Below are 23,628 nucleotides of genomic sequence, written 5' to 3'. Positions count from 1 at the left end.
TTTTTAGTAAGGTAAAAATATCTAGTCCCTTAAATGAAGAAACTAGAAAAAAGGGAGAAATAAGCATTAATATACTTAGCAATGAAACGGTTTTGGTGAACTTAAAAAGTTAATGAAAAGTATAACAATCTGATGGAAACCAATGATCAGATTTGCTCAATTCATCTATGTATCAGTGTTCTGTTTGTAGGATCACCTAAATAAAATGCCATCCTACATACCATTCTGTATGAGTCTGTACATGCACTTCAGAAAATAAAACATTTTTTAAATTAGCCCCTACTTTGCTACTTTTAGTGTTTATTTTCTCTTAACTTGTACCTATCAACCAGAGTTGACTGAAATCTAACTGAATTCTTGAAAATCACTTTTTCCTTAAATAGGCAGTATTAAGGAAAACACAGGCAGCGGATGGGTCTCCTGGGTCTCAAATGCTCGTGTGACCTTTATCTGCTCCGTGCTCTGAAGACAGGCAATCAGTACAGAGAGGTTGCAGGGCAAGTGGTAAGTAGTGCAGCAATGTCTTTAGCAGACTAACCTCAGTGCTGCCTGCAGTAAGACCGTCACAAGGGACTGATGCTATAGGCCAAGCCCTTTTTCTCCACTAAACACAGGACAGGGCATGGGTGCATTCCACTCACGGAGAGTATCCTCCACGTGAAAGAAAGACCAAGAGTCAGGTTTGAGTACTGGCCGACAGGTTTAACTTTAGTCGGAATAGTACATGAACTTCGGGCTAGGCAGAGTAATTCTTTAAACCGTCGTCCTTTTTTCTTGGTAATATAATTTCAGTAACTACAATTATTTAACTGATATCACTGTAATTAAAGCATTTTAAAATTCAAAGAAAAATTTTAACTGACTCTGGCCCACCAACCCCCCACCCAATGTATAACAAAGTCCACCATTAAAACCACAGATTACTCGGAGTCCAGTTAATTTATCATGTAGCAGGAATGCTTGCTTTAGACATCTACATACCTTGGTTCATACGCTCCAATGGGAATAGCTGCGAGGTCAAAAGGTCCAAATCTTTTTCCTATCTCTTCAAAAGCAGAGCAATAACCAGTGTCTCCTGCGAAAAAAAAGCGGTTCCAAGGCCCCAAGACAGACCAGCTGCCCCAGAGAACCCTGTTGTCATCCGTCAGAGTCCTTTTACACCAGTGCTGGGAAGGTGTGAACACAAACGTCACCTTATCGTGTCCGGGGACGCAGTTCTCCTCCCACCAGTCCAGCTCGATCACATTCTCACAGCCACATTTCTGCATCCAGTCCAGGAGCCCCAAAGGCACAAACCACCTCAGCTCGTTACCAAATCGCTCGTTCAGAGCAGTGACAGAACTGTAGTCCAGGTGGTCGTAGTGGTTGTGGCTGATGAGGACCGCGTCTATCTGGGGCAGTTCACCGACGGTGCAAGGGGGACGCCGGAACCGCTTGGGACCCACGCGCTGCGACGGGGAGGCCCGGGCGCTAAAGACAGGATCCGTGAGCAAGATGAGCTCATCCATTTCCACCATCACTGTCGCGTGTCCCAGCCACGTGACTCTTAAGCCAGCTTCCTTCACTCCAGCTTCTTCAGGGTCATCGATAAAATACGGCTTAAGCACTGGGAGTTCTTTATCAAGCTCCTACATATATGAAGAAAGAAAGAAAAGCAGCTATTAAAAAAAAAAAAAGTATTATGTGTCATCATAAATACATTTTTGACTTAAATTACAGAGAGAAGGGTTATTTGGGGAGAACTGAAGTCATTTGATAAATCTGTTATTTTTGCTTTTTTCTTGAAAGTGCATACTTCTTTCTGAATCTGACTCAATAATCGCTATATAGTGATGTAAGATGTTACTCCCAAATGCAACCAACAAAGGGAAAATTAAACTTAAAACTTTGAGTACTGCTGACTTTACGAAATATTTTTAAAGGCTCTCTTCTGTAAGTGCCAGAAGTAGACCAACCGAGATGCAGTCCCTTTGCTACTGCTGTTTACTCAGCTGGTGCATTCGCTACTGAAAACTGCCTCAGGAGGTCAGCCCCTAGAAATAGTAAAGAAAACTTTTGACCACATATGTGTAGATCGTGGATCTCACGTGAACCTGACTTCCTGAGTACACAGAATTCAGAGCAGAGTGCTGTGATGGCTGCTGGGAAAGTCAGGGGCATAGATGGTTCTCCTCACCGCTTACCTCTGAGGTTTTCTACCACTGATCAAACCAACGCGGAACACGGTCCCTGCCCATGAGAAGATGATCGCTTTTGGGGGCAAACAGGTGTGAAACAATAACTACAACATAATGTGTTAAGCATTATTCCTTTGTTTATTATTCTTCATTTTATCCTTGGATTAAGCTGGACCAACAAGAAGCTGTGTTCTAGCATCACAGTCCTGGCTTTTATAAAACTTTCATAAACTGTGCTTTGGTGTTAGGCCATACAGCTGCGTGGAGGTCTCTTCCTTGTGAAACTTGCCGAGCATGTACCGTGGGGCTGGCTGTCTTGATGACTGGGTACCAGCGCACACCAACCCCACCTTCCCACACACACCCCAGAAACACTGCTCTCGATTCCCTGTAACAGGAAAAGCTCTTCTGCAGAGCAATTGGCTTTACTCCTTTGACTACCATTGGGAAAACTGACAATCCTGCTTTGACTTTTGCTTTGACAGAAAGTTCAGAGTAAAAGCTGAAGACTCCTACAGCCTATATGCAGAAGGGAACAGGGCAGGGCACATTGCAGGGAACAATGGAACAGATTTCTATGCTAACCTTTCTTGGCTTTATTTTTCTACCCTAATTGTCCATTTGCTCTTGTATGTTTATCCATCTGGTTTTTTACTGCTACATGTCTTTTTACAAGCTGCTGCAAATCAGTTTTGAAAAAGGCATGGTACTGAATAAATAAAATACAAGGCATGCTGTAGCCCAGTAAGAAGGAATGAAGAGCCCAGCTGCGGAAGGCATTACAGACACAGTAACTTGTGTGCGTTCCTGAAGAATGGTGAGAAGTTCCTGATGCAGAGAAAAGGGGGAAGGGCATTTCAGGTGGAGAAAATGCCCAAGCAAAGGCACAGAGCCAAGTAGGAATGTGGCATTCAGGGGGCAGAAGACAAACTGAAATCTTATAGGATCAGAACCCAGTAAAAGCCTTGAATCCCACGCTTCACCCAGAGACAGTGAGGAAGCATCGATAAGAAAAGAAAAAACAAAGACATGACCCAATTCATGTTTAGAGAAACCACTTTTCAAGTTTAAATGATGACCTGGGGTGTGTCACAAGAGCTGCCAGGAGAGACAAAGAGCTGGACAAAGGAGACAGCAGAGGGCAGATGGGGGAGATGCACGTGAAGGGAAACTGAGAGGTCACTGAGCTGGTCCAAACAGGAAGTGGGCCCAGAAGGTGGAGAATGACAAGATAGCTCTTAGCCAGCCTAAGCCTTAGTTTCCTCATCTGAAAAATGGGTATAATAATTGCACCTACATGTCATTACTGGGGGCTGAATTAGGAGAGGCTGGCACACAGTAAGCCCTCTGCAAGTAATGCAAAAGAAGAAGGAAGCACACCCCAACCCCGACAAGCAATAGGCACCACCCCTATCGATCCCTTACATATTTACTTGTTGCCTTACTCATAGTTAAGAGTTAAGATCCGAGTTAAGATCCTAACTCACATCCAGGCATGTTCAAGTCCTCCTGATGGCTCAGCCATCTTCCTTCAACTCATTCCACACACTAGAGCCACCTCAAACACTTTTCTTATGGCGTAGCTCTCTCCCCTGCTGAAAAATCATCACTGGTTCTGTACTGCTTGACAAAGCACGTCTTACCTCCTTAGCCCAGTGGTAAGCCTGTTGGTGGACTGCCACTCCTCCTTTCCAGCTGTTTCGCTCAGTTCCTGCACACGGCTCTGTATTCCCCCCAACACTGGGACTGCACCTCGCTCCCAGCCTGAGCTTGGGAGCCCGGCACGACACTGACCCTCTTCCTTCTCTCTCTCATCCCTTCAAGACCTTAATCAAATCGCACGCCCTTCACGGAGCCATCCCTGAGTCTCCACAGCCAGCATTGCTCACTCTCCCTCTCCACTCCCATGCCACCTGTTTGCACACCATGGATGTTCTGCTCTTTACCCTGGTTAACTGTACACCGGATGCAGCCCATGTCTTATTCAACGTGGAATCATTCACAGTGCCTGCTTCAATGACTAATACACGGCATGCACGATAAAATTTGTTGAATGGATGAGTGAATGAATTTTTCAACTCGGTTCTCAAAGCTGGTAGTTAGCGTTGGTGAACAAATGCCATACGGTGTGCTTATCAAGAATTATGGAAGAAAGGAGAGGGAATGCGTATCAGTTGAGTCCCTAGCATGCGTTAGGCTTCATACGAGGCACGTGATGATGACGACGCAGCATTATCCAATGTATCAAGTACTTTCGTGTAACACAAAATACATGCATGGAGTGCTTACCATGTGCTAGAAACTGTGCTAACTGCTTCATAAAATTTTTTTCATTTAATACCACAATGCTGGAGGTAGGTGTTATTAACTCTCTCCATTTTACAGACAAAAAAACAGAAGTTACAGCATTCACACGAGGGCACGCCGCCTGCCTCCACACATTCTGCCTCACGCCACCTTACTCCCAAGTATTCTCATTTAATACATATTTTTAAAAAACACAAGTACAGGGCTTCCCTGGTGGCACAGTGGTTGAGAGTCCGCCTGCCGATGCAGGGGGCACGGGTTCGTGCCCCGGTCCGGGAAGATCCCACATGCCGCGGAGCGGCTGGGCCCGTGAGCCGTCCGGAGCCTTGCTCCGCAGCGGGAGAGGCCACAACAGTGAGAGGCCCGCGTACCGCAAAAAAAAAAAAAAAAAAAGGTACAGACATAACCTTGTTTTATTGCGCTTCACAGATACTGCGGTGTTTTTCTGTTTTGTTTTTTGTTTTTTTACAAATTGAAGGTTTGTGGCAACCTTGCATTGTCAGATGATGGTTAGCATGTTTTAGCAATAAAGTATTTTTAATTAGGCAAACATAACTTTCATATGCACTGAGAAACCAAAAAATTGGTATGACTGGCTTTCTTGCAGTGGTCTGGAACCGAACCCACAATATCTCCAGGGTGAGTCCGTAACAGCCTGTGATTCAGGTGGGGGAGAATCAGATGTGGATTACTGTGGACACAAGGACACTTTTAGAGATGAGAGATATGTTCATTTTCTTGATCATGGTGATCATTTTGCGGTTTATACAGATATCCAAATTCGCCAGATTTTACTTTTTGAATATGTGGAGCTTCTATTATGTTAATAAAACTATAAAAAAATTTAAGTAGCATCATGTTTAAACAGTGCATCAAAACATCTGAAACAAAACTCCCTGAAAATTGTTGCATTCTTTTTGCTGTAAGTTTAAAAGTCATTTTAAAGTTTAATATCTGGCATTATCCACTGACAACTGAGAGGAAACAAAACCTTGAGCACCTCTGGCAGCCTCAACTTGTTCTCCAAACGCAGTACTAACAGGTAAAGTGTGGAAGGAAGCCCATCACAAAGGATCATACACTGTGCGGTCCTATTTATATGAAGTTTCCAGAATAGGCAAATCCACAGACAGAAAATAGGTTAGTGATTTCCAGGGGCTGGAGAACTGGGGGGTGATGACTCAGGGCACAGGGTTTCTTTTTGGGATAATAAAAACGTATTAGATTGTAGTGACGGTTGCACAACTCTGAATGTACCGAAAAACTGCCACATTGTACATTTTAACCAGGTCAATTGTATAATACGGGAATTATATCTCAACAAAGCTGTTTTTTAAAAAAGGTAAAACGTTTGACAAGAGATCTGAATTAAGCAGTCACACTTTTCTTCAAGGTCCTTTCCTCATGCTATATTGTTTCTAAGCCCATCCATCGCAAAAGAGTAGCTTATTTTAAAGAATTTGATCTCTAACACTACTGGCCCATGAAACTCAAAGAAATAGTGCCTACAATTGAGATTCCAAAAAGAAAAAAATAGTTTTTTACTTTTTATCCTAATCAGAGTTTGAAAAAGTACGTAGAATGGGGAAATTCTTGTTTATTTACAGAAATCAAGCACCCACTTGGCATTTTTCTTTACTAGATCAAGATTTTTCTTGGTTGGTCCTCCTTTTTTAAAGCTACAAATGAGAAAATCCCCAAGCCTGTTATTAACCTGTACACTAGTTAATGTTTCACTTTTCTTGGGGAAAGGGAAAAATCCCAACATTTATTCAACCACTACTCTGCCAGATGCTTTAAGTACATTTTCATCTAACTCTGTGAAGCAGATGTTACTGCCATTTCACAGAAAACCAGACCAAGGCAGAGGGTCACTAAGACACTTGCCAAGGTCATACAGCAAGTAAGTGTCCAATCAGGAGTGGAATCAAGGTCTTCTGACTCTCAAGACCCTCTCTCTTCATTAAACCATAACTCTTTCCATGGCATAGATAATGTTAACTTCAAAACAATGAAACCCACATTCTTGTTAATATACTTATTAAGTATATATGTTTCTGTACATGAATGAGACAAAGATTTGACAAAAATCTGTTCAAACCATATTTTCTAAAAAAAAATCACTTTCAAAGAGGACTTGAGTTAATCCTTTTCTTCCAACTGAAAGTATCTTTGTGCTGTTTTAGGAAACTTTAATATCTGTACTGTGCAACTCATATTTAAGATTTAAATTAAAAATATTTTTTTCATATTTACTTTGACGATATAGGTGAACACTGAATATTGATTTTACCAAAACACCACCAATTCAATTAAATATGAATGCTAATGTTGTATATTTTTGCCATACTATCTGTATTAGGAGTACAAGATGCATCAAAATGGCTTAATATTTTTAAACTCCTCCTTGATTATAAAAGAAAATGTGCTTTATAAAATATTTGGAAAATATAAAGATAAGAAGAGTAGCCATCCATTATATCCATGTGCAGAGATTACAACCACTGTTAAACATTATGCTATTTTTATGCAGTTCTATTTTTATGCATGGTTAAGATCATTGGATATTCATATTTTCTACTCTTTTTTTAAATTTCATATTATGACATTTTCACCCATCACATAAAAAAGTGAAACACATACTGATTTAAAAATGAAACAAATTCTTGAGGAAACCTGTCAGAAAGCAAAACAAAAAAATAAAAAGAAATGAAATACAGGGGAAATAAAGTTACAGAGGGTTGATCTAGGAGATCCAAAATATAATCAGTAGTTGTTTTACAACGAAAAGATGGAGGGGAGGAAATTTTCAAGGAAATAGACAAGAAAATTTCCTAGAACTGAAGGCAACAGATTTTTACATCTAAAGGGCCCACCAGGCATCAAGCATGATAAATAAAGAACCACACATCCTGGTGAAACTTCAGAACATTGGTGCCAAAGAGATGATCCTCAGAGTTTCCACAGAGGAAATCAAGGTCCCACACAAAGGATCAAAAAATGGCACTGAACTTCTCTAAAGCAATACTAAAAAGAAGGTCATGGAGGTAATGCTTTCAAATTCTGAGAGAAAACTGTTTCCAAACTAAAATTCCATTACCCACACTATCAATCAACAATGAGAATAAACTCAGCCTTAAAAAAGAACAAAATAATGCCATGTGCAGCATCATGGATGCAACCAGAGATTATCATACTAAGTGAAGCAAGTCAGAAAGAGAAACACAAATACCATATGATGTCCCTTATATGTGGAATCTGAAATATGGCACAAATGAACCTATCTACAAAACAGAAACAGACTCACAGACATAAAGAACAGACCTGTGGTACCAAAGGGTAGGGGGTAGGGGAGCGAAGGACTGGGAGTTTGGGGTTAGCAGATGTAAACTATTATATATAGGATGGATAAACAACAAGGTCCTACTGTAGAGCACAGGGAACTATATTCAGTATCATGTGATAAATGATAATGGAAAAGAATATTAAAAAAAAGAATGTCTCTTTGTGTATAAATGAGTCACTGCTGTACAGCAGAGATTGGCACAGCATTGTAAACCAACTATAATTCAATTTAGAATAAAGAGTGAGAATAAAGACATTTTAGACAAGCAAGGTCTCAAAAAACTGTCGTCCCGTGTACCCCCTCTCAGGAAGCTCGTTAAGAGTGCGCTCCACCTAAAGGAGAAAATATCCAAGAGGGGGAACAGGTGGGATGCAGGAAACAGGGCCACAGTGAGGAGGGAAAGGGGCCCAGGAGGGCAGTGAGGGAGAGCCCGGAAGGAAGCCACAGAGAGCCTGGAGGGCATTAGCCCAGATTAGATCCTGGTGCTGAAAACCTCCTGAAGGTCTCCCCCTCGGGAAGATGGTCCTGAGAAGCCATGGGAAGGAGGGAAATGATCAGTCATAAATATATAGAAAGTTCAACAGACGAAAAAGGAGGGATCATTAACCTCAGAGGGAAAAGTATGTGAGACAGGAGACATGGCCGTACTATATTACTTGGTTCATCAATGAAAAATACTGACATAGTCACAATAATGTAAATAGTAAGGGGAAAGCTCAAGTAGAAGCACGGGAGAGATGGGGAGGGATACAGAGTGGGTTACATCTGATAGTAATGTGAAGGACCACAGAAAAACAAACACTGCGTGATTCCACATATCTGAGGTATCTAAAATAGTCAAACTCATAGAATCAAAGAGTGGAATGGTGGTTGCCGGGGCTGGCGGGGAGAGGAACGTGGGGAGTTACTATCAGTGGGCACACGGCTTCACTTAAGCAAGATGGGGAAGCTCCAGGGATCTGCTGTACAACATGGTCCCTGCAGGCAACAATAACGCATTGTACACTGACAAATTTAAGAGGGTAGATCTCATGTTAAGTGTTCATACCACAATAAAAAGAAAAGAAATATGAAGACAAACTCCAAAGGAAATAAAGGGGCCTGGGTGGCAGAGGCTGGTTAGGGGACTGGTATTTGTCTTATAAGCCCGTCGGTAATATGATTTAAAAAAAAAAAACCTGTATACATGCATTTTTTTCCCCTCGATAAAAATAAAAAAGCAACCTGCTGGCCTACTACAGTACAAATATAAAATAACTGGTACGTATCATTTTTTCAAAGGGCATCCTATTCTTCAATATCATACATTTAAAGAATGCGTGAGATTTTCAAAGTACTTTCATGTGTCACGTGAATCTCAAAACAATCCTCGTCACCGAAACTCTCTTATCCTAACTTCATAGATCCCTCCCCTCCCCCCCCCCCCCCCCAAAAAGAGTTCCTTGACAGACTGTGATAGAAATAAGGTCCCACACGGACAGGATGCCTGAGCCTGAGCCTGGTTCCCAGACTCCTGGTGTCCCACTTTTTCTACCAGGCCATGCTGTGCAGCCTCAGTCCCGTGTCTCTCTCCTACTCCAATATGACTGTCCCTCTCACTTCTACAGCAGTAACTGATAAGGACGGCCTCCTTCCACTAATGAAACTCGGAGGTGCCTGCCTCTCTCCCTCTTTGAAGTTCTCCAACCTCCTTCCTCCTAACTGTTGGAGACTATCATCAACACTAACAATCAGAGAAGGTCACTGAGCCACTGCAAGAGCACAAAGCACATGAACCACCTGAAGCCTGGGAGCAGACCCACTGCTCCAATGACCCAGAAAAGGCAAATATCAGGAACGAAGTACTGTTGTCTAACCAGGCAATGCAATTGTGTAGCTCTGCTAATAACCCATTTTCACTTTGTTTAGAGCTGTTCTATTATTTTATACTTTAATCACATGTTTTTTCCAGAACACTTTCACATTCATATACCTAAACATAACATACTATAATGATGTAAATTCCATTATATAGTCATCATAACCCTACATATATCATATTATCCTCTTCTTCCAAAACAATAATTTGAAGATTTGTATTATTAAACTCTAGCGTCCCAATATCTAATTAAAATAATTTCGAGAAATTTGATTAAATTCTGAACTGGCCTAACGATCTGAAGTAAGTATTCTTTACACAGTCTTTAAATTTTTTTAAATGAATAACTCTATCACACTTAGCAGTTCTTAAAAATTAATAATCTGGGCAACTTAAAGGGATAAAGTATGGACTTACAGTTATCTATGAAAATAAAAGAAGTCAACATGCATTTAATCTAGTTAGTTCTAGGCTTTTATTGGAAACAAGGAGAAACAAGATGTAGGTAAATGATAAGAAAATAAAAATTGGATTAAGACAAATGAGTCTTCTCTCTTACATGATGCTACATCTGTTTAAATGCATTCATACTGAGCCTTCTTTTTAACATTTTCTAAAAAAAAACTGCCTTAAAAAAAAAAAGCTTAATAACGAACCAAAACAATTAATAAAATGGGAATAGGAACATACATATCGATAATTACCTTAAATGTAAATGGACTAAATGCTCCCACCAAAAGACACAGATTGGCTGAATGGATACAAAAACAAGACCCATATATCTGCTGTCTACAAGAGACCCACTTCAGACCTAGAGACACATACAGACTGAAAGTAAGGGGATGGAAAAAGATATTCCATGCAAACGGAAACCAAAAGAAAGCTGGAGTAGCAATTCTCATATCAGACAAAATAGACTTTAAAATAAAGACTATTACAAGAGACAAAGAAGGACACTACATAATGATCAAGGGATCGGTCCAAGAAGAAGATATAACAATTGTAAATATTTATGCACCCAACAGAGGAGCACCTCAATACATAAGGCAAATACTAACAGCCATAAAAGGGGAAATCGACAGTAACACATTCATAGTAGGGGACTTTAACACCCCACTTTCACCCATGGACAGATCATCCAAAATGAAAATAAATAAGGAAACACAAGCTTTAAATGATACATTAAACAAGAGGGGCTTAATTGATATTTATAGGACATTCCATCCAAAAACAACACAATACACATTTTTCTCTAGTGCTCATGGAACATTCTCCAGGATAGATCATATCTTGGGTCACAAATCAAGCCTCGGTAAATTTAAGAAAATTGAAATTGTATCAAGTATCTTTTCCGACCACTATGAGACTAGATATCAATTACAGGAAAAGATCTGTAAAAAATACAAACACATGGAGGCTAAACAATACACTACTTAATAACGAAGTGATCACTGAAGAAATCAAAGAGGAAATCAAAAAACACCTAGAAACAAATGACAATGGAGACACGACGACCCAAAATCTATGGGATGCAGCAAAAGCAGTTCTAAGAGGGAAGTTTATAGCAATACAATCCTACCTCAAGAAACAGGAAACATCTCAAATAAACAACCTAGCCTTGCACCTAAAGCAATTAGAGAAAAAAGAACAAAAAACCCCCAAAGTTAGAAGGAAAGAAATCATAAAAATCAGATCAGAAATAAATGAAAAAGAAATGAAGGAAACGATAACAAAGATCAATAAAACTAAAAGCTGGTTCTTTGAGAAGATAAACAAAATTGATAAACCATTAGCTAGACTCATCAAGAAAGAGGGAGAAGACTCAAATCAATAGAATTAGAAATGAAAAAGGAGAAGTAACAACTGACACTGCAGAAATACAAAGGATCATGAGAGATTACTACAAGCAACTATATGCCAATAAAATGGACAACCGGGAAGAAATGGACAAATTCTTAGAAAGGCACAACCTGCCAAGACTGAATCAGGAAGAAACAGAAAATATGAACAGACCAATCACAAGCACCGAAATTGAAACTGTGATTAAAAATCTTCCAACAAACAAAAGCCCAGGACCAGATGGCTTCACAGGTGAATTCTATCAAACATTTAGAGAAGAGCTAACACCTATCCTTCTCAAACTCTTCCAAAATATAGCAGAGGGAGGAACACTCCCAAACTCATTCTATGAGGCCACCATCACCCTGATATCAAAACCAGACAAGGATGTCACAAAGAAAGAAAACTACAGGCCAATATCACTGATAAACATAGATGCAAAAATCCTCAACAAAATACTAGCAAACAGAATCCAACAGCACATTAAACGGATCATACACCATAATCAAGTGGGGCTTATTCCAGGAATGCAAGGATTCTTCAATATACGCAAATCAATCAACATGATACACCATATTAACAAACTGAAGGAGAAAAACCATATGATCATCTCAATAGATGCAGAGAAAGCTTTAGACAAAATTCAACACCCATTTATGATAAAAACCCTGCAGAAAGTAGGCATAGAGGGAACTTTCCTCAACATAATAAAGGCCATATATGACAAGCCCACAGCAAACATCATCCTCAATGGTGAAAAACTGAAAGCATTTCCACTAAGATCAGGAACAAGACAAGGTTGCCCACTCTCACCACTCTTATTCAACATAGTTTTGGAAGTTTTAGCCACAGCAATCAGAGAAGAAAAGGAAATAAAAAGAATCCAAATCGGAAAAGAAGAAATAAAGCTGTCACTGTTTGCAGATGACATGATACTATACATAGAGAACCCTAAAGATGCTACCAGAAAACTACTAGAGCTAATCAATGAATCTGGTAAAGTAGCAGGATACAAAATTAATGCACAGAAATCTCTGGCATTCCTGTACACTAATGATGAAAAATCTGAAAGTGAAATCAAGAAAACACTCCCATTTACCACTGCAACAAAAAGAATAAAATATCTAGGAATAAACCTACCTAAGGAGACAAAAGACCTGTATGCAGAAAATTATAAGACATTGATGAAAGAAATTAAAGATGATACAAATAAATGGAGAGATATACCATGTTCTTGGATTGGAAGAATCAACATTGTGACAATGACTCTACTACCCAAAGCAATCTACAGATTCAATGCAATCCCTATCAAACTACCACTGGCATTTTTCACAGAACTAGAACAAAAAATTTCACAATTTGTATGGAAACACAAAAGACCCCGAAGAGCCAAAGCAATCTTGAGAACAAAAAATGGAGCTGGAGGAATGAGGCTCCCTGACTTCAGACTATACTACAAAGCTACAGTAATCAAGACAGTATGGTACTGGCATAAAAACAGAAAGATAGATCAATGGAACAGGATAGAAAGCCCAGAAATAAACCCATGCACATATGGTCACCTTATTTTTGATAAAGGAGGCAGGAATGTACAGTGGAGAAAGGACACCCTCTTCAATAAGTGGTGCTGGGAAAACTGGACGGCTACATGTAAAAGTATGTGATTTGATCACTCCCTAACACCATACACAAAAATAAGCTCAAAATGGATTAAAGACCTAAATGTAAGGCCAGAAACTATCAAACTCTTAGAGGAAAACATAGGCAGAACACTCTATGACATAAATCACAGCAAGGTCCTTTTTGACTCACCTCCTAGAGAAATGGAAATAAAAACAAAAATAAACAAATGGGACCTAATGAAACTTCAAAGCTTTTGCACAGCAAAGGAAACCATAAACAAGACCAAAAGACAACCCTCAGAATGGGAGAAAATATTTGCAAATGAAGCAACTGACAAAGGATTAATCTCCAAAATTTACAAGCAGCTCATGCAGCTTAATAACAAAAAAACAAACAACCCAATCCAAAAATGGGCAGAAGACCTAAATAGACATTTCTCCAAAGAAGATATACAGACTGCCAACAAACACATGAAAGGATGCTCAACATCACTAATCATTAGAGAAATGCAAATCAAAGCTACAATGAGATATCATCTCACACCAGTCAGAATGGCCATCATCAAATAATCTAGAAAACAATAAATGCTGGAGAGGGTGTGGAGAAAAGGGAACCCTCTTGCACTGTTGGTGGGAATGTGAATTGGTTCAGCCACTGTGGAGAACAGTATGGAGGTTCCTTAAAAAAGTACAAACAGAACTACCATATGACCCAGCAATCCCACTACTGGGCATATACCCTGAGAAAACCGTAATTCAAAAAGAGTCATGTACCACAATGTTCATTGCAGCTCTATTTACAATAGCCCAGAGATGGAAACAACCTAAGTGTCCATCATCGGACGAATGGATAAAGATGACGTGGCACATATATACAATGGAATATTGTATATATATCAGCCATAAAAAGAAACGAAATTGAGCTATTTGTAGTGAGGTGGATAGACCTAGAGTCTGTCACACAGAGTGAAGTAAGTCAGAAAGAGAAAGACAAACACCGTATGCTAACACATATATCTGGAATTTAAGAAAAAAAAAATGTCATGAAGAACCTAGGGGTAAAACAGGATTAAAGACACAGACCTACTAGAGAATGGACTTGAGGATATGGGGAGCGGGAAGGGTAAGCTGGGACAAAGTGAGAGAGTGGCATGGACATATATACACTACCAAACATAAGGTAGATAGCTAGTGGGAAGCAGCCCGCACAGCACAGGGAGATTAGCTCGGTGCTTTGTGACCACCTGGAGGGGTGGGATAGGGAGGGTGGGAGGGAGGGAAACGCAAGAGGGAAGAGATATGGGAACATATGTATATATATAACTGATTCATTTTGTTGTGAAGCAGAAACTAACACACCATTGTAAAGCAATTATACTCCAATAAAGATGTTAAAAAAAAAAAAAGAAACAGAACTTAAGAATTTATCAGTATACTGAATTATTATGATTTCTAGACTAGTCATTAAAAAAAAAAGAATACGTAGAAAGACTTATCATATACCTCGATAAAAAATCGCTTTTGCAAAAATGTTTCTCCCGGAATATTTATTCAAAAATTTAGCTCAATTTCAATCAAAATAGCAAAAAAAATTTTTTTGAAATAAAAGAAATACTTATAAATTTCATCTGAAGAACTAATAGGAAGAGCCAGAAGGTTTTTTTAAACCTAAATGAAAATGAGCACAGATATTAAATCAAATATTAAATTTATAAACATTAAAACAGTGTGATCTTGTTGCCAGAAAAGATAGCTCATTGGAACAGGATATTCCAAAACAGGTATACTGGCATATATACAAGTATATGAATATTGAATATAAGGTTGGAATTTCAAATCAAAGAGGAAATAGAAGATGATTTAATAAACAGTGTTGGAATTTAATAAATGGTGTTTATATCTGAGCTGGTTGTCTAAGACATACATAGATATGTAAAGCACCCTATATGTACCAAACTAGATTCCATATGGATTAAATAATTAATTTTAAAAAGTGAAAAAAAACACCAAAATACAGGTGATGATGTATCTGATAGCTAGCAGAAATAGCCTTTTTAGGCACACAAAGGAAAAAATAATAAAGTAAAATATTGGCATATTTGCATAAATATTAAAAACTTTTCTGTGTTAAAAAAAGTCCCCCTACCCCCTCAAAATAAAAACGTGATGAGCTGGAAACAAAACTTTGCAACATCTATGAGAAAGGATTAAAATAGTTAAATATAAATAAATTCCTATATATCTGTAAGGAAAAAAAGTAACACTTCAATGGAAGAAAGGTCCAAGAATACTAGAAGATAATTCACAAAATAAGACCGCATAAGCCTAAGTAACTTAAAAATGGTTTAGCCTGATTAGAAGTAAAAAAGAAATGTAAATTAAAGTGTCATCATCTTTCACCTTTCATCAGCAAAGGTCTTTTTTATTTTAATGACAAAGCTAATTGTTGGTTAGGAGTAGAGAAAAATAGATCCTCTCTCATACTTTTGGGGGGAGTGTAAACTGATGCAATATTTTTGGAGGACAACCTAACAATGAAGTATCAAGTGCCATAAGAAAAAAAAAGCTTACACTTCATTAAAGAATGCAGTTCTCACCCTTTTCTGCCTTATTATTCCTCAAAGCACTAATCATCTTTCAATATTCCACATCATTTACTTGACTACTGTCTCTCTTCCAACAAACCTAACTTCCAAGGAGGCCAGGTTTCCTTTCTGCCTTGTTCATGGCTGTATCTCTTGCACCTACAACAGTGGAATTTAAGAACCACTCATAAGCCACAATCACCCTGATACCAAAACCAGAAAAATATACTACAAAATAGAAAATTACAGGCCAATATCACTGAAAAACATAGTTGCAAAAATCCTCAACAAAATACTATCAAACTGAATCTAACAATCCATTAAAAACATCATTCAATATGATCAAGTGGTATTTATCCCAGGGATGCAAGGATCTTCAGTATCTGCAAATCAATCACTGTGATACACCACATAAACAAACTGAACAATAAAAACCATATGATCATCTGAATAGATGCAGAAAACGTTTGACAAAATTCAACACCCATTTATGATAAAAACTCTCCAGAAAGTGGCCATAGAGGGAACTACCTAAACATAATAAAGGCCATATATGACAAATGCACAGCTAACAGCATTCTCAACAGTAAAAGCTGAAAGCATTTCCCCCAAGATCAGGAAAAAGACAAGGATGTCCACTCTTGCCACTTTTATTCAACATAGTTTTGGAAGTCCTAACAACAGCAATCAGAAAAGAAAAAGAAATAAAAGGAATCCAAACTGGAAAAGAAGAAATACGACTGCCACTGTTTGCAGATGACATGACATCATACATAGGAAATCCTAAAGATGCTACCAGAAAACTACTAGAGCTCATATATGAATTCAGTAAACTGCAGGATACAAAATTAATACACAGAAATTTCTTGCATTACTAATACTGAAAATGAAAGATCAGAAAGACAAATTAAAGAAACGATCACATTTACCATCGCATCGAAAAGAATAAACTACCTAGGAATAAACCAACCTAAGGAGGCTAAAGACCTGTACCCTAAAAACTATAAGATGTTGATGAAAGAAATCAAAAATGACATAAACAGATGGAAAAATATACCATGTTGTTGGATTAGAACCATCAGTAGTGTCAAAATCACTATAATACCAAAGGCAATCTACAGATTCAATGCAATCGCAATCAAATTGCCAATGGCATTTTTCACAGAACTTGAACAAAATTTTTTTTTTAATTTGTATGGAAACAAAAAAGACCGAGAATACAAAAACCAATCCTTAGAAAGAAAAACGGAGATGGATGAATCAGACTCCCTGACTTCAGACTATACTACAAAGTGACAGTCATCAAAAAAGTATCGTACTAGCACAAAAACAGAAACATAAATAGAAAAGAAGAGAAAAACCAGAAGTGAACTCACGCACCAATTAATCTACCAAAGGAGGCAAGACTATACAATGGAGAAAAGACAGTCACTTCAATAAGTGGTGCTGGGAAAACTGGAAAACTACATGTAAAAGAGTAAAACAAGAACATTCTCTAATACCATACATAAAAAAGAACTCAAGGGGCTTCCCTGGTGGTGCAGTGGTTGAGAGTCCACCTGCCGATGCAGGGGACGCAGGTTCATGCCCCGGTCCGGGAGGATCCCACATGCTGTGGAGCGGCTGGGCCCGTGAGCCATGGCCGCTGAGCCTGCGCATCCGGAGCCTGTGCTCCGCAGCGGGATAGGCCACAACAGTGAGAGGCCCGCGTACCACAAAAAAAAAAGAAAAAAGAACTCAAAATAGATTAAAGACCTAAATGTGAGAACAGGCACTATAAAACTCTTAGACAAAAACACAGGCAGAATTGTTTGACAAAAATCAGAGCAGTATCTTTCTGGCTCCACCGCCTAGAGTAATGAAAATAAACACAAAATAAAAAGGGGGATATAATAAAAGTTAAAAGCTTTTGCATAGCAAAGTAAATCATGAACAAAAAGACAATCCACAGAATGGAAGAAATATTTGCAAATGAAGTATGAACAAAGGATTAATCTCCAAAATATACAAAGAGCTCATGAAGCTCTAAATCAAACAAATAAACAACCCAGTCAAAAACAGGGGAAGGGGCTTCCCTGGTGGCGCAGTGGTTGAGAGTCCGCCTGCCAATGCAGAGGACACGGGTTCGTGCCCCAGTCCAGGAAGATCCCACATGCCACAGAGCAGCTGGGCCTGTGAGCCATGGCCACTGAGCCTGCGTGTCCGGAGCCTGTGCTCTGCAACGGGAGAGAGGCCACAACAGTGAGAGGCCCGCGTACCACACACAAAAAAAAAAAACGGGAAGAAGATCTAAATTTGACAATCTCTAAAGAACACATAGAGAGGAACAAAAATCACATGAAAAGATGTTAAATCCCTAATTATTACAGACATGAAAATCAAAACTACAATGAGGTATCACATACTACCAGGCAAAATGACCATCATCCAAGGTCAATAAGCAATACATGCTAAAGAGAGCGTGGAGAAAAGGAAATCCTCCTAGGCTGTTGATGCAAATGTACCCCAGTAACAGCCACTATGGAGAACAATATAGAGGTTCCATAAAATATTAAATTCGACGGACCACATGATCCAGCAATCCCACTACTAGGTGTATATCTGGAAAAAACATATTTGAAAAGACACATACACTACAAAATTCATTGCACCACTATTTAACATAGCAACGAAATGGAAGCAACCAAAATATCCACTGACAGAGGACTGGATAAAAAAGATGTGGAACACAAAAAGGTTATTACTCTGGGCTTCCCTGGTGGCGCAGTGGTTGAGAGTCCGCCTGCCGATGCAGGGGACGTGGGATCGTGCCCCAGTCCGGGAAGATCCCACATGCCGCAGAGCGGCTGGGCCCGTGAGCCATGGCCTCTGAGCCTGCGCGTCCGGAGCCTGTGCTCCGCAACGGGAGAGGCCACAACGGTGAGAGGCCCACGTACCGCAAAAAAAAAAAAAAAAAAAAAAAAAGGTTATTACCCATAAAAAGAGTGAAATAATGCCATTTGCAGCAACATGGATGGACCTGAAGGTGACAATACTAAGTGAAATAGGCCAGACAGAAAAAGACAAATAGCATATGATATCACCTACAGGTGAGATCTAAAAATTGATACAAATAACCAAATTTATAAAACAGAAACAGAGTCGCGGACTTAGAAAACGAACATATGGTTACCAAAGGGGAAAGGTGGGGCTGGAGGGATACCTTAGGAGGTTGGGATTAACACCTGCATACTAATATCCATAAAATAGATCATCAACAAGGATCTACTGTCTAACACAGGGAACGCTACTCAACAATCTGAAAGAACTTATAAAGGAAGGGTCTGAAAAAGAGTAGCTATGTGTCTCTGTTTACCTGAATCAAGCTGCTTAAAGCTAAAACAAACACAACATTGTAAAGCCACTATACTCCAATATAAACTAAATGTTAAATTAGGAAACAAAAGCAAAAACGAAATTCCTACAACATTCTCCTCGGGCCTTGGGACCCAGAGAGCTTCACATCCCTGGAGCCCCAGCAGCCTTGGTTTCCAAAGGCTGGATGTCATGGGGGTTAGGGAGCTGGGAAGGATGTGCCAGCAAATGAGCTCTCCTTGGACCTGCAGTGCCTGATCCCTTCGGGATGCACCACAATCTCCAGATCCACGATGGACCTCTGACAGTAAGGCCAAGCCTAGTGCAGCCAAAGGATGGTGGACCCTCTGGGCCGGAAGAGCTCTGAAAAGTCACCTGGTCCCCATGTCTCCTGGTGCTGGGGTTCCCACCTCCAGCCTCCTTCCGCAGACTCACCCCACCTACGGATGCCAGCACCCTCAGCACAGCGCTTTGGCAGGGATTGGGATTTGTCCCAGGGGGAAAGGGAAGGGGGTGGAAGTATTGAGACACAAGTTCTTGGTTGTCTGTTCTGGCACATTCCACTCATTTAAAACCCAGCAGCAGGACTTTCCCTAAGCCTCTCATTGCCCAAGTAACCAGAGTTGGGCAACCAGAAATGCTGCTGCCTTGTTTCCTGGAATGACAACTTTAAAACCAGTGCTTACATATGGTCACCTTATCTTTGATAAAGGAGGCAGGAATGTACAGTGGAGAAAGGACAGCCTCTTCAATAAGTGGTGCTGGGAAAACTGGACAGCTACATGTAAAAGTATGAGATTTGATCACTCCCTAACACCATACACAAAAATAAGCTCAAAATGGATTAAAGACCTAAATGTAAGGCCAGACACTATCAAACTCTTAGAGGAAAACATAGGCAGAACACTCTATGACATAAATCACAGCAAGATCCTTTCTGACCCACCTCCTAGAGGAATAGAAATAAAAATAAAAATAAACAAATGGGACCTAACGAAACTTCAAAGCTTTTGCACAGCAAAGGAAACCATAAACAAGACCAAAAGACAACCCTCAGAATGGGAGAAAATATTTGCAAATGAAGCAACTGACAAAGGATTAATTTCCAAAATTTACAAGCAGCTCATGCAGCTCAATAATAAAAAAACAAACAACCCAATCCAAAAATGGGCAGAAGATCTAAATAGACATTTCTCCAAAGAAGATATACAGACTGCGAACAAACACATGAAAGGATGCTCAACATCACTAATCATTAGAGAAACGCAAATCAAAGCTACAATGGGATATCATCTCACACCAGTCAGAATGGCCATCATCAAAAACTCTAGAAACAATAAATGCTGGAGAGGGTGTGGAGAAAGGGGAACACTCTTGCACTGCTGGTGGGAATGTGAATTGGTTCAGCCACTGTGGAGAACAGTATGGAGGTTCCTTAAAAAACTAAAAATAGAACTACCATACGACCCAGCAATCCCACTACTGGGCATATACCCTGAGAAAACCATAATTCAAAAAGAGTCATGTACCAAAATGTTCATTGCAGCTCTACTCACAATAGCCCAGAGATGGAAACAACCTAAGTGCCCATCATCGGATGAATGCATAAAGAAGATGTGGCACATATATACAATGGAATATTACTCAGCCATAAAAAGAAACGAAATTGAGTTATTTGTAGTGAGGTGGATAGACCTAGAGTCTGTCATGCAAAGTGAAGTAAGTCAGAAAGAGAAAGACAAATACCATATGCTAACACATATATATGGAATTTAAGAAAAAAAAATGTCATGAAGAACCTAGGGGTAAGACAGGAATAAAGACACAGACCTACTAGAGAACGGACTTGAGGATATGGGGAGGGGGAAGGGTGAGCTATGACAAAGCGAGAGAGAGGCGTGGACATATATACACTACCAAATGTAAAATAGATGGCTAGTGGGAAGCAGCCGCATAGCACAGGGAGATCAGCTCGTTGCTTTGTGACCACCTAGAGGGGTGGGATAGGGAGGGTGGGAGGGAGGGAGATGCAAGAGGGAAGAGATATGGGAACATATGTATATGTATAACTGATTCACTTTGTTATAAAGGAGAAACTAACACACCATTGTAAAGCAATTATACCCCAATAAAGATGTTAAAAAAAAAACCAAAAAGAAACCAGTGCTTATGGGCACTTCACATTCACAAGGCCTGTGAGGCTTAAAAGAACAATGGCCTCTAGAAATGTAGTGTGGTAGGTGATCGAAAGAGAGCTGAAAACAGAGCCGACTTTCAATAAGCCCATTTCAGGAGGTAAATTTTACTCACGAGGTTTTTTCTTGTTTTGTTTTTTAAAGCACATGAAAAGATACTTAACATCACTCATTATCATAGCACATCAAAACTACAAGGAGGTATTACCTCGTACCAGTTACAGTGGCCATCATTAAAAAGTCAACAAACAGCAAATCCTCGAGAGTGCGTACAGAAAAGGAATGCTCCTATGCTGTTGGTGGGAACGTAAACTGGTAACAGCCACTATGCAGATCGGTATGAAGGTTCCTTAAAAAACTAAAATAAATCTACCATATGATCCAGCAATCCCACTCCTGGGCATATATCCAGAGAAAACCGTACTTTGGAAAGACACATGCATCCCAACGTTCACTGCAGGGCTATTTTCAATAGCCAAGTTGTGGAAGCCACCAAATTGTCCACCAGCAGACGAATGCATAAAGATGTGGTACATATATACAAGGTAATATCAGCCATAAAAAAGAATGAAACAACACCATTTGCAGCAACTGGCTGGACCCGGCAATGATCACATCAAGTGAAGTAGCCAGACACAGAAAGACAAATGTCATCTGATATAGCTCGAAGGTAGAGTCTAAGGTGAAAATGATACAAATGAACTTATTTGCAAAACAGAAACATACTCACAGACTTTGAACGCTAACTTATGGTTGCCGGGGGTGGGTGGAAACATGGCTGGTAGGGATAAATTAGGAGTTCACAATTAACATATACCCACTAGTATATAAAACAGATAATCAACAAGGACCTTCTGTTTAGCACAGGGAACTGTACTCGTTATTTAGGTAATACCCTAAATGGGAAAAGAATTTGAAAAAGAATAGATACATGTGTATGTACAACTGAATCACTTAGCTGTACATCTGAAACTAACACCACACTGTATATCAACTATACTCCAATATAAATAAAAATTAAAATAAAAAGCAAAGAAAAACAAAGAACTCCTGCCTTTAAAAAAATAAAAAGAAAGCTTACACTTCATTAAAGAATTCAGCTCCCACCCCCCAACTTCCTTTTTCTGCCTCATTATTCCTCAAAGCACCAATCACCTTTCAGTATCCCACATCATTTTCTTATCTGTTTATTGTCTCTCTTCCATTAAACCGAAGGCCCAACGAAGCCCGGCTGTCTTTCTGTCTTTTTTTTTTTTTTGCGGTACGCGGGCCTCTCACTGTTGTGGCCTCTCCCGTTGCGGAGCACAGGCTCCGGACGTGCAGGCTCAGCGGCCATGGCTCATGGGCCCAGCCGCTCCTGGACTGGGGCACGAACCTGTGTCCCCTGCATCGGCAGGCGGACTCTCAACCACTGCGCCACCAGGGAAGCCCTTGTCTTTCTGCTTTTTCATGGCTCTCTCTCTAGCACCTAGAATAGTGGAGTTTAAGAACAACTGGCCTGGTGAGTTCTCAGAAATTGAACCCAGTTTCTTCAATATCTCCAAATCATCAGAGTTCAGAGATGTATTTCCGCCTTCATGTGTCCACTCACTTTCCTGTTTGAAATGAAAGAAAACTAAAGACACCATTACTACTACTGTATTTTTAGAAACTGTGGCCCAAAAACCAGGAAGGAATTTTTACCAAACAGGTAACCTACCCGTCTTGGCCTCCTACCCTAAACCCTTCTTCTCACAGCTTGACTCCATGTTTCTCTTCATACCAGGTTCTCCAGAAGACATAAAATTTTCTTGTTCCTCCCATCCACAAAGTTGAAACATACACTAAGGTTTTATCTATTAATATCCTGACTCATTCTTAAACAGTGCTGAGAAAATATTATTCATGTTACTCAATTCTGTTAACTAGGATTAATACTATGAACATTCTTTAGCATCAAAGTGACAATATGGGTTTTTTGGGTTTTTTTAAATCTCACATCCTTTAAAGAAAAATGGACACATTTACTAAGGTAAACGATCTAACACCACCACCACCGACCCACTCCCCAGCCTCCTGCCTTACAGCAGATCAACGCTTCAGGGATACCTCCACTCTTTTCATCCCACCCACTTCCAATGTCTACTAGTTCCTCATCTCTCAGTTCCCCACAAGGCCTGGCAGGACAGGGGTTGTTGGAAAAGAGAGGCCAAGCGGGGTAGGTGGTGTAGAGGGGCAAGAAACTAAGAAAGGAGAAAAACAGCTACTGCCATTGGGAGCCCCCGACTCCCTGCTGAGTGAAATCTCACTCATCTCACAAACCATAGGCCAAAGGTTAATAGTCCCATCCTAAGTATAACTAGCAT

At 39.8% G+C, this 23,628-nt stretch overlaps 1 protein-coding gene across 7 annotated transcripts in view; it reads right to left on the bottom strand.

Annotated features, from left to right (window-relative positions):
- NAPEPLD (N-acyl phosphatidylethanolamine phospholipase D) overlaps positions 1 to 23,628 on the bottom strand; it is a 51,101-nt gene that overhangs the window by 12,681 nt on the left and 14,792 nt on the right. For all 7 annotated transcript variants that reach the window (XR_003795223.1, XR_003795224.1, XM_029233426.1 and 4 more), the window contains one exon: positions 982 to 1,628. Coding sequence is in view for 5 of the 7 variants with exons in the window: in XM_029233426.1 (XP_029089259.1) it covers positions 982 to 1,628 (647 nt within the window). In the remaining 2 variants the exon portion in view is untranslated. The remainder of the gene's footprint in view (positions 1 to 981; positions 1,629 to 23,628) is intronic.

The sequence above is a fragment of the Monodon monoceros genome, unplaced genomic scaffold (assembly GCF_005190385.1).
Source record: "Monodon monoceros isolate NGI ecotype Baffin Bay Population unplaced genomic scaffold, NGI_Narwhal_1 Super_Scaffold_2, whole genome shotgun sequence".
In the NCBI taxonomy this organism is placed as follows: Eukaryota; Metazoa; Chordata; class Mammalia; order Artiodactyla; family Monodontidae; genus Monodon; species Monodon monoceros.
This window is presented reverse-complemented; position numbering and strand designations above follow the sequence as displayed.